Source organism: Diuraphis noxia, unplaced genomic scaffold (assembly GCF_037042655.1).
Source record: "Diuraphis noxia isolate RWA-SAM2 unplaced genomic scaffold, SU_Dnox_SAM2 contig0001, whole genome shotgun sequence".
Classification (NCBI taxonomy): Eukaryota; Metazoa; Arthropoda; class Insecta; order Hemiptera; family Aphididae; genus Diuraphis; species Diuraphis noxia.
The window spans coordinates 88,024,045-88,037,039 of record NW_028301711.1 but is presented as its reverse complement, the minus strand read 5'-3'; the positions used below and the strand labels follow the sequence as shown (position 1 = coordinate 88,037,039).

The window sequence follows — 12,995 nt, the reverse complement described above, 5'->3', positions numbered from 1 at the left end:
TTGAGTGCTCAGCGAGTGTCCGTTCTGGTTATACAATTTATTAAATATATTAAAGGTCCACGGTTATCAGTTTATCACAAATCGTGGTTATCTTTTATCCGAAATATGATAATGATAATAGTTATTGTTGTTGTCATGAGACGTAATATTTATCTGCCATGAAATCAGGATCCACTGCATGAGGAATTGTTCGTTGTTGTTTGTTTATCAGATCGGACGGATCGATAGAGTCAAGAATTCTCGAGCTCATTGATTTGTGGCCACTGATTTGTTGTTGCGAAGTTTCCAAAATAGTAGAATTACTTAGTGCAATTACAATCGTCATATCTAAAACTCTATAAGTTTCCCAACTAATAAACTAACGCACGTGAACTGTAATTATTTCTCTTTAGTCAACTTTAATTGTTAAATTTGATGCCCTCAAACATGAATAACGACACAGTAACGAAAAATAACGTAGATGATAACTCCGATCCAAATCAGGTAATGTTAATAGATTTTGTCTATATTAGGTAGGTATCATAATTATTGTTATACTACTTGACTTGTAATTTATCATAATTAATACGTATTTTAGAAATAGTCATGCTTGGGTAGGGGAGGGTAGCCCCTCAAAACATCCCACTAACCTTCTCTAAAACAGACAGCTTTTTTAAAAATATGGTATCAAAGCTTTCCATTCACATTTTGAATACAATCCATTATGTTAATCCAACGATGTGTGAACATGTAATTTAAATGTTCAATTGCAGTATTTATAAACATTATCTTTGTAGTTTGAATTAAAAGCTTGTCCTATACAGTTAAATTCATGTACCTAATTTTTATACCAAAATATATTGGCTTATTTTAATCATTGTTACATTGAAAATTGTTTATTTTGTTTACTGTGTTTTACATTGATTACTTTTCAACAGACAATCCTAAAGATTTAGTTATAATAACACATAATATTCCTAATTATATTAACATTTAGTTCATTAATGGATCTGAAAAACACATGGAAGTTCTAGACTATTGTCATTATTTTTTAAATTAAAATTTTTCTATTATTCTAATATTTAATCACAATTTTTATCACTTATATTAATTGATATAATTACTGATTGTGTTGTTTGACCAATTTATAAACGTCTTTGTACACTAAACTATTTATTTTATTTACTTATATTTTTGATGAGTGGTCTAACTATTTTACTTTTAATAACCAAAAACAAGTATTAAAAATTATAATAGATTCTAAATTTTGCATATTATATACTATCATTGATTGCATAGGTAAGTATATTCGGGTAAACTATACTAGTATTACTTAATAGTATTTGATCATTATTTTTATTGCTTTTCTAGATAACTAATAAGTAGGCAGGTACAATTATAAACTATACTGATTAATGCATAAATTATCCTGGGCAGCTATGATTATTTTACAGGAACATAGTTTGTTTAGTTTGTTTTGAAGAAATATAATTCTAATATATTATATTATTAACATTTTTTATTTTTAATCAACAAAAATGTCTATAAATACGATATATTCCTATATATCTTACATATCAAAGTCAAAGGTTTCTTTATCATTATTTTATTCTTTATTGCAATGATATATATATATATATATATATATATATATATATATATACCAATATTTCAGATTAAACGATTCCCAGCCGTGTATTTAGTTCTCAACTTGGTTAGTTTTATATCTTACGTGCAGTATGTTTTTATTGTCCAGATAATGCAAAGTTTGGATACAATATTATGATTTTTAAAGTTGTGTAAAAATCGTTATAATCAGATCTTACAGTATAGGATGTTGATAGTGGCTAATAACACAAACTGTAACTTGTATTTATTTTTATAGGCTATTGTTGTTAAGGAGGTTAGGTTATTTTTGCTCGTTTGGCTGGAGTAATAAGTTAAATATTTTATCTTTTCAAAATAACTTAAAAACACACTAAACGGGTCAATTTTTTTTACCTGGCTAGTAATTTATTAATGAAATATTATTTCAGATATCGCATTTTTCAATGACTGATGCTGTTTCAAAAATAAGTATTATGCAAAAAAACGACAATAATAAGACAAACAATGTAACACCATTATATTTGAATGAATGTACTAAATATTTTCAAGTAAGAATTTAAATAATATCAATCATATTATTTTTATCAAGCTAACATTTTATGATTTACTTACAGTCGGTAAGCGAGGACTTCTTATTTAAATACTGTGCGTGTAATTATTTTCAAAAAGCTGAAGCAATAATACTTGAAGAAATGGAAAAAATTAAATTAAATTCTGATGTACAAAGTAGTATTGAACGTGTTAATATTATTCTAAACGAGATAATCTTCAAAAACATGATGACAGTTTTAGAGGTTAATTTTATGTTATTTTAATTGTATATTATAGCTATTCAAACCAATTATGCACACAAAATTCAAATTCTAAATTTTTATATCACTATTCATCTGTTATATTTTTCAGATGGAAAGTTGTGGCGTTGTATATATGTTGAAGAATAAACAAGATGATGATTTGAAATGGTTGTATACATTTTTAAGTTCTGTGGATGGTGTAAATGTGATGTTTCATTGTATGCGTCCATATTTTCATGAATTAGGATTAAAAGTTGTAATTAAGAACTTTCATGAAGTTAAGGCTTGTGTTCAGGTAATATCGTTTTACAAATAATAACACAATAGTTAATTAAATTAAATTTTGTTTAAGAGGATGCTATATCCGCATGTGTTGTAAATACTATTATCAATTTATTATATTTAAATTAATTATTATATATTATTTTCAGAATTTATTGGATTTAAAAGGAAAATTTGATCATTTAAAGGTGAATTTATTTAACAATGACACATTATTTGATAAAATCATTGATGAAGAATTTGATTTTTTCATAAAATTGAATCCTTTAATACCTAAATATTTTTCAACTTTCATTGATGAAAAATTAAGGAAAGGAAAACATACAGTAAGTGAAATTGTACAGACTAATTAGGTAACAAATTTAGATGTCCCTAGTATACTAAACATTAGTTCATGAAAACCTCAATTATCCGTTTTCTGATTAACCACCTTTCTCGGCTTATAATTAGGCCCGTTTCACATGGACGTGTATCATACGCGACATATTGTAAGCGCTTGTTTTTAATTTACATTAGTTAAATGCATACGTGCCACTCCAACGATGACGCGTTTCCCTTGCCAGTATGACGTGTATGAACTTAATCAATGTAAACTAAAAACGCGTCCATGTGAAATTGGCCTTACAGTATTTAAATATTTGTAAACAACACTAATTTATTAAACATAACAAATGTAGCTTCTTTAAAAAATAAGAGTAAATTAACGTATTATGAAACTTGATGTAAGAACATTATCTGTGTTTGTATGTGAGTTTTTTTACGATAAATTAGTTTCTAAGTGGGTTATGAGCATTTTTAATTCATACATTTTTATATACGCATAACTTGCTACAAAATTGAAGTATCATAAAATTCCCACATAGAAACACAGATTATGTTCTTAACATCAAGTTCCATATTAGGTCGATTCACTCTAATTTGTAAAATAACGGAACTAAACGTAATCTGCTGAGCTTAATTTTCTATATTATGCAATTGTAAGACAAAGACAACAAATGGTTGTGTAGTGTCCTCTTAAAATACTTTTAACTCACTTCAAAATTAAAATATAATAAAAATCCCATGATGTCGTCTTAATAGTATTCTTACATTTAAATTGTATAAGTCAATGTACTCTAGTTTTTAAGCTGACGGAGCTAAAGATATCTACCGAGTGTAAAATTTGGTATGTTACGCTCTTGTAAGATGGAGAAAACACATGGGGCTATCAAGTCCTCATAAAAAATTCAGGAACCTTAAATACTTCTAGAGCAGTGAAAAAGTTAAATTATTTTTATAAACAACAACCGTTTGGCACTTAATTGTTTTTATAAAATATCTGCTAATTTATGTTTATAAATAACATTGTCATTCAATAAAATGAGTTTGATTTTAATGATTCAAGTTAAATGATATGTAAAATATGTAAGATGGGAATGGTAATTTCTTGAAAATGTAAGAAAAAATGTGCTTGCTACTGGTCTTAGTTACTTATTTGGGATGATCAAAACTTTTGCCTCTCTCTATTGAAAACTGCTACTGATTATAATTACAAAAATCTAATTAATCATACACTTTTATTGTACTTTACTCAACTTTGTATACTGTACAAACTGTGTCTTACTGTACATAATTTTATTCCTTGTTTGCATTTATATATAATATACTTGAATTATACATTTAATTTAAAAATATTAAGCCCATGCATTTCACTAGTTTTCAGTCTATAATTTATCTACTATAAAATAAAAACTATAAATTATGTATCTTCTTTATTTTTGACTAACTTACTTGACTTAAATGTTGGGAGTATAATGTCAATAAATTAGTAGTTATTAAACTTACTTTGCATCACTCAGCAATTGCACATCTAAAGATATAAAATTGATTTACCTATTTATTCTTATTTATTTATTTTAATTCTATAAGATAGTTTTAAAGAGTAAATACAATAAAATCATAATATGTATTTAATTATTTAACTATTTTTAATGTTCAGCATTTAAGGTAACTCAAAATATTAGAATACATGACGCTGAATTTAATTTGAGTGTTATGTATAATAAATAGCACAAATGCTATGTTTTATCATAAAAATATGTTGTTGCCAAATTTAATTTAATTATAATTATCATCAAAATGACAATATATTTATACTAATATCATTATTGCAATGTAAAAGTGAACAATTAAATCAACAATTTTTTCACTAATACAAGTTGATATTTAAAATTTAAGGCAGTTATAAATAGTGGATATTGTTTAAGTGGCAATATTTAGGCAATTCTATAGCCTTTGTACTCGCATGCACATGTTAACCTAGACCCGCTCCAAAATATTTTTTTACTTACAAGTATATGACAATGAATAACACTAATAACTTGGCAAAAAAAATAACATACTTCTAATAGTCCAATTTTTATTTTAAAAAAAATGTGATTTCGCTTCTATACTATGTTTTAAAGGAGATAGATTTTCAAAACTTTAAAAAGTTTAGGTGCTTTGGTTACAAATAAAAATGAATATGTACTTAAAAGGGCCAATGAGACAATCCATCAAGACATAAAAGAGATGTCAACAAATATAAATTTCTATAAAAAATCAAAATTGGAATATAATTTTAATGTTTACTTTTCACCATCTTATAGGTCTAAATGCATAAACAATCTAATTGATATAATCTTTGACGCAAATAGCAGGGGGGAGGGCTAAAAAGCTGAAATTCCTGTCATTACCCATATTATTATTACATTTTCTAAAAATATATATCAAGTTTCTTCTGTAGGCATGTCTTTGTAAAAAAATGTATACTAATTTTGAAATGATTAGCAATTTTTTGGTGAAAGTATGAACTATTTGTGTCAAAGACCTTGAAATAAATTTTCAAACATTAGCTTAGGTTGAAACAATTAATATTTTATAGCTATTAAAAATGAATTTTGTTTATCAACATTTTAACTTTAAATGCTTGAAAAAAAATAATCATGCCTATGTATCATTGATCTTTTTAAATAGATATAATAAAAAATTTGGAGGAACCTTGTACTATATTTTTAAGCTTTTTAACCATACAAATTATTTTTATTGAAATATTTAGAAAAAAAACTAAAATTAATTAAATACAGTCCAAGCAAAGACTATCTAAACAAAGTTATCAAACAATTTAACAAATAAGCATTTATTCATCTTTATTTTTACAAATTATTTTAAAAAGTACTAAGAATTTACAATTTTGAGTTTTGACCTCAAAAAATATAAACTAGATCCAATTTGCTTTCAAAAACCTACATCAAAGTTATGATCAAAGAATGTTGAGAATTTAAAGGTGTACAGCCATTTTCAAATACCTCAAATATTTCAGAAAATAAAATTGTAATTAATTTTAAAGACCCCCTCCCTTCCCATTGTAAAATCTGTTTATGCCACTGCCAAATAGTGTTTGTGATTGAGGTAGAAAAGTCTGAAGATTATGATGTATATGTATAGATTCAAATGTTGACATATTATATTCTAATGTGGTTTAAAACCCATTGTTTAACTTTCTTGTATAGCCCCATGATTTTAGCTTATAAAAGTAACATTTGGAAGTAAATATAAAGAAAACCCTGATCACTACAGTTAGTTGGACATATTAAAAAACAAATAAATTAAGAATTTTTCAACTAAAAACATACAGTTTATAATATTATGTATAAAGATTACTTATATTTTGCAAAATTTTCAAATATAGCTCATTTTAATATTAATTAAAGGCACTGGTCCAATGTGCGACCTATACATACATTTTCAGTCCAATAAGTGATCTACATATAGGACATAGGTATTGACCAACACTGCATTTTTTTATAATTATTATAGTTATTAATTTATTTATTATTTAATCCTTTAAATTTATCCATATTAATAGTTATTATAGTTATTAATTAATTCATAATTAATTATCCTTCTTGTCTGGTAAGAATTCATCATAATTTATGTCATAAAAGCATCTTTCATGTCTGATAAAAATTTGTCAAATATAGTTTGCTTGTTTGGGTCAAAGGATCTCCACCACTCTTTTTTAATAATTAAGTTGTCTAGGTAATAATGGAGATGCGCCGTTTACTCTTATTTCATATCGTTTTTTCACTATTTTCCACTAACATTCTATGGTTTGATTATTGACATTTGTCTCAGAATCAATAAACCATTTTTAATGATTCACAGTATTGTGCAGTGCCATAAGCGTAACTAACTTTATGTGCGCCCTTGGTAACCAATGTTATAAATTTATAATGAATTTTTAGTATTTAAATGGTATAAAAATTGCACTCCTTGTGCGATCGTTTTAAACTGCGCCCTTGGCCACCGCCCATCTTGCCAATGTCTAGATACGGCACTGGTACTGTGTATGTACCCTTCATTATTTAATGACAAATAAGCGCTCCATTCATCACTATAGATTATACTTTCTAGTTCTACTTCATTTATAATAATTTAAGATAACAAGATAAGGATAGGTCAATTATCAGTTGTAGGTCGCACATTGGACCGGTGCCTAATTAAAAATTGATTTATTTAAAATGTGTTATATATATGTTATATATAATGTGTTACGGGCAAAGTGGAAAATTTGGACAATGTATACAATGTCTGAGGTATATTGGGCAATGTAAATTGTTAAGTATTTATACAAAATAATCTGCATAATACATTATGTGTAATCATCAAATGATAAATTAGCTTAGATTATACATTTAAAATATTGTGAAGTACATTTATTCTAACAATTACATAATTAATAATCATTAAATGATACGTCTATTCTCTGATTAAACACTATATATAATCAATTATTATCATATATATCATAATTTATTTATTTTTATATTATTATTATTTTTATCTATACTAATTTATTACAAATAATTAAAAAAATCTTTTACTACCTACTATACTTTTTATTACTGCATAATATATTATGTTTTTATTGCAAGTTATTAATATTATGTTTTATAAAATAATTTTTATATACACATTTTTTTCTTATAAAGTATAAATAGTTATATGCTACGTCTATCCTTTGGTTAAACACTAATGACATTTTGTGAATGCACTATATATCCCGATAGTGCTTAAACAAACATTTATTTATTTTGTACATTTTATTTAAAATGGAAAAATTTAATGCGAAATTGAATATTGTGTTAAATGAAAATAATGTGAATAATGTGTATTTGACCAAATTAAAATACGACAAATTAATAAGTTTGAAGTTCGAATAAAATATGTACTTCACGATATTTTAAATGCATAATTTAAGCTAATTTATCATTTGATGATTAAACATAATATATTATGCCCAGTCATTGTAGACATTGTCCGAATTTTCCACTTTTCCTGTAACATATATATATATATATATATATGTATATTTATTTCTTTAATTTTATAATTGGTATTTATAATAATGTTATTAAAACATTCTGTTAAATCATTTATTTATTAATGCTTATTGTATGAATTATTTTAGTACCTTAAAAATGATCCCGAAGCTGATATTGACAAAGTTATACACATGATAAAATGTCATAGTAATAAAGCCACATTTGAACGTTCTTATCAAATTCATCTTTCCAATAGATTACTTCATTTCAAGTCTGTCAACATGGACAATGAGAATAAAATGATCTCCAAACTTGATGTAAGTTAAATTGTATATAAGATAACTTGAAAATATAATTTTCAACTAAAATATAATTTAATTTCATACAGAATGCATATGGCAATGGTGGTTTGTTATTCCTATCAAAATTAAAGGGTATGATGAAGGATAAGTTTGTACTATCTAAAATTATCATGAATACCTATAAAGAATATGTTTATGTTAACAAATGTATTTTAGTAAGTAAAGTTGTAATTTATCTTACAGTACTACTACTTTTAGTATATATGGCTTAATTTGACTAATATGTTTTTTTTTTTTTTTTAGGGTGTTACAACGCCTTTTGCTTTTGATCTTGATGTACATGTAATTACTCCAATAAATTGGCCAGTTGATCCAAAACCAATGCAAATGCCGTCATTTGGAATGAGTGTTTTTAATGAATTCAATACGTAAACAAATTTATAATATATAACTATGCTAATAACCTTAGTTGTTGCGGCTCTAATAAAAAAATATATATATATTATATAATTAAATAGAAATTTTCCTTATGAACTTTGGATGCAATTCATATTAAAATAAATATTATATACTAATCTAATAAAATAAAAAATAAATTGGTGGTTCTGTTATATACTATATACAAAAATAATTTTCTTATATTATATTAAGGGATTTTGATACCATCTCATGGAATTTATTGTACATTTCTATATTATGATATTAAAGTATTTTCTAAATTTTTGTTTATCCAATAAAATATGCAGTACAAATTAATTATAAGCAAATATATATAAAGATAATTAATTAATATATTTTTATTTTTATTTGTCAACTAACCTTAATGAAGCTATTTCTATTGGTGTTAATTTCTGATAATTCAATTGTTATTATTTTTTGAGTACGGTCTGTAGTTCATTTTCAAATTAGGTGCACAACAGTAAATAATTAATCTATGAGTAATCTATGTATGTTTATAAAATAAGCAAATAATAAATAAACTAAATTTATATAATACACTGTTTTCAATGATAAACTATCAATTTTATTTTCATTCCACAGAATCTACAAAAAAAATAACAGAAAAAAAAAATTAATGTTATTGCCTCAGTTTGGTACAGTTGAATTGAACGCAACTTTTTATGGCAAATCTCGTCTGGTTAGATCTGAAGAAGAAGAACTGCCTACACTTAAAAATAATCGTTATGAACGAGTGACCAAACTTGTAGTAACTACTTACCAGATGTGTGTGCTTGATTTATTCAATGATTATAATACATTAACTTATGAAGTAATTTATTTAACTTTATTTTTTAGAAAATTGTTTTCATGAATTATTGATTTGCAGGAAATTCAAAGTAAAACTAAGATTCCTGATGAAAGTTTACTTAAAGCTTTGCATGACATGATGGGGTTTGGAGATCATTTGCAGAATTTACTTCAGAAAATGCCCGCGTGTCCAAAAATCAATTTAACTGATACATTTTATGTTGACGAAACCTTTGAATGTATATAAGAAAGTTTTGAATATAATCAATTTTATTATGTTTATTAATTTAATTGCTAATAATTTGTGAATTTAATATACTTTTATAATTGAAAATGTATTCATTAAACGTATATATTTCATATTTATTAAGTTATGTAATAAAATCAAAAACCATCACTGCTTAATTTATATTTTTCATAAATATAGTACTAATGGGGGGGGGGGGGGGTTACTTTTAACAGGTAAAATCTTTTTATAGATTTCGATATTATACTTATTGATATGTATGATTTAAATTAGCTTTGATTGTTTTAAATTGTTCTATAAAATATTGAAAAGATTATATAACTATATTATAATTTAAAAAATGTCTTTGAATCAGATTATAACTTTTATCATTTTAAGAAGTGTTCATTAAGATAATAATTGTGTAATTATTTTAATTTTAATAATATTTACTAAGTTATCGTAAAAATTTTAATGAAATATCTCCTCATTACATTATAATTGTAAAATAAGGTAGATGTTAATTTACAAATTGATATGATATGAAAATGTGTATAATTAATTCCATTATTATTATTTTATTATTATTTCATTAAATGGATATAAATTGTGAAAAAAAAAATGCCAGTAAGTAAATTATATTATACTCGAGTTTAACCTAACCAACTTTTTATCATGATAATAGATACTGGTAGCAATATATATATATTATATATATGTCTTTGGATTTGGGTATATATTAAATACTACCAGTCAGATTAATAAATATATTTCTCTTTAAAGTTTTACTTAAACAGTTGGATATATTTTTATATTAATTTTATACTAGTAGTGGTGATTTTAATTTAACGGTCTTTCAGTTTGTAAAGAACTACATTGGCCTAAACTTTAATAGAGATAATTTCTTACTGCAACCTACAGCTAGTAAATTTTACAAAAGTTTTGGTTCAATTAATCTGTCCCAGTGTGTATTATCCCAATGTATAGTATTGTCAATGAATTTGAATCTTAAAACAAGTTTGTCTTGTTGCATAAAGCCATAAAATGAAATCACAAAAATTAAAACGTGTTTAAATGTAAAAACTTAAATTTTTATCATTTAAAAAAAATAATGATTGTAATAATAAATCTATTTAATGATAATAGAAAATATAATGTATAAAATACATTATAAATAGTTGTTACGATATGAAAGTATAGGTATATAGAATATAGATATTAGCCAAATCAATGTCGTGTAGGTTGTCAACATTCACCAAAATCAATATGTTAAGTGTAATTATTAGGGCTAGGATTCATATGTTATAAAAAATTGTAAAATATGAATTTTATTTACCAAAATATGCAAAAACAAATTTGTATTATTATTTATTATAATTCATAATTTTTTATTACTTATTATTAGCTCATATTATTACATTAAATATTAGTTTAATTAGACGTAACTTACTTGGCACTTTCACTTTGAACTTTCGACATACTGGACACTTATTAAAACCATTCAAATTATTAAGTATAAACGTCTGCACATTTACGCAACACACAATGTACCAATACAATTTTTCTGTGCTATCTCATTGTGTAACAATGTGTAAGTAATTCTACCAGTCGTCCGACCAACAATTAGGTAACAAACGGATATTATCTGACCTAAGATAAAATAGGTAGTATTTATGCTATATATTTACGAAAATTCAACGGATAAACCAAAAACTGTCGGTTTCGTGTTAGTTAAAAATATTGAATTCTAAAAAAATCTATGAATATGCAATTATATGCATTATGTCCAAAATATGCAAAAAAAAAATTGGTCCTATTTAAACGAGAATAAGCCAAATTGTGGACAAATCTGACAACCAATCAATTTGGACCAAAGGAAAAAAACATGCAAATGCATATAAATCCTAGCCCTAGTAATTATGTTTTTACTAGATAATATTAAAAAAAATTTAATTTGTCAACATTTGCAAATTTTGTTTATGTATGTTAACATACTTCAGCAACTGTTGGGAATCACCATACTGCAAAAATTCACAAATAAGTACATATATTTAAATGATTATATTAGGTACTCATAGATATCAAGTATTCAGTTTTCAAAATATTACTATTTATATTTTATAGAAGGTGCCTTTGACTTTGTATTATATGAATATACATATATATATTTATATGAATTAAATTAAATTTGTATTCTTAGGTAGAAATGGGAGGAGGCTTAGTCCCCCAAAAGTAATTGCAAGAGTATACAAATTGACGATTGTATAGTTTTCTTTTCATATATATTCTTAAAAATAATAAAAATATTTATTTTAATAATCTACCATTTATGTGTTTAAGGGAGTCACTATAACAGTATAATGTATGTATTATATTTTAATTAAGTGGTATCTATTCAACCATTTTATACGAAAAACAACTCTGTACGAAGACTGTTCATCAGCCTATAATAAATAGGTATATATTTATTACATCAAAAACAATCTACCTTGTAACTCATAATGCTTCCAATTTCGCTATAGCTTTTTAAGGTAATTTTTTTAGTTGAAAATAGTATAATATGCTTTTGAGTTGATGATTAGTTTAAATATGATTTGTTTTAGACATTTGGTGTCTCTGGACTTGATCATAAATATAATGATGAAAATCAAAATTTAATACACTGTTATTTATCTTGATAGTTGATGGTTAAACTATACTGGAGATATTTTTGATACTCCGACTGATGGTGAAGTATTGTGTTATCGTTGTTCAACTCAACATAAATGTGCTGCACATACATTGAATCTACTAAATGGCTATAACTGTTGCAGAAAATTTACAAAATCTAGATAAACCATTGGTCCATATAGAACTAGGTATTAGGTAGGTAGTTTAAAATATTTGGTAAATGCCAATAACTATTTAATTAGCAAAACCAAAATTATTTAACAGCACACAATATTAAAAATATTCTAGGACATTATTTAATAATGGCACATAGGGTGCCAACTTTCAAAGTATTTAATGTAGGACAATTTTTTTCATATCCAATTTATACCGTAGTTTATGGGCATAGTCAAGATTTTTACAATTTTATCAGGAGGGGGGGGGGTGAAAATTAAAAAATTAAAAAAGACCACTACTGAGGTAATTTATGTTGGTTAGCTAGGTATTTAAATTTTTTCATCCCGCGGCTCCTTTGGGTGTGATCCTATGATTTCAAATAATA

The 12,995-nt window shown here is 25.0% G+C and overlaps 1 protein-coding gene across 1 annotated transcript; it reads left to right on the top strand.

Moving 5' to 3' along the window:
- The first annotated feature begins 249 nt into the window (after nt 1–249).
- On the top strand, nt 250–9,921 carry LOC107170760 (cullin-3-like). Its single transcript, XM_089216536.1, has 10 exons — nt 250–483; nt 2,016–2,135; nt 2,202–2,381; nt 2,491–2,676; nt 2,813–2,989; nt 8,155–8,325; nt 8,397–8,525; nt 8,614–8,738; nt 9,352–9,580; nt 9,638–9,921. The coding sequence occupies exons 1-10, from the start codon at nt 415–417 to the stop codon at nt 9,803–9,805; spliced, it is 1,554 nt and encodes a 517-aa protein (XP_089072662.1). The 5' UTR covers nt 250–414; the 3' UTR covers nt 9,806–9,921.
- The last annotated feature ends 3,074 nt before the right edge of the window (nt 9,922–12,995 follow it).

Coding starts and splice junctions, on each gene's coding strand:
- LOC107170760 (XM_089216536.1), top strand. CDS start 415: ATGCCCTCAAACATGAATAACGACACAGTAACGAAAAATAACGTAGAT. Junction 8,326..8,396: donor AAATGATCTCCAAACTTGAT/GTAAGTTAAATT, acceptor AATTTCATACAG/AATGCATATGGCAATGGTGG. Junction 8,739..9,351: donor GTTTTTAATGAATTCAATAC/GTAAACAAATTT, acceptor TTCATTCCACAG/AATCTACAAAAAAAATAACA.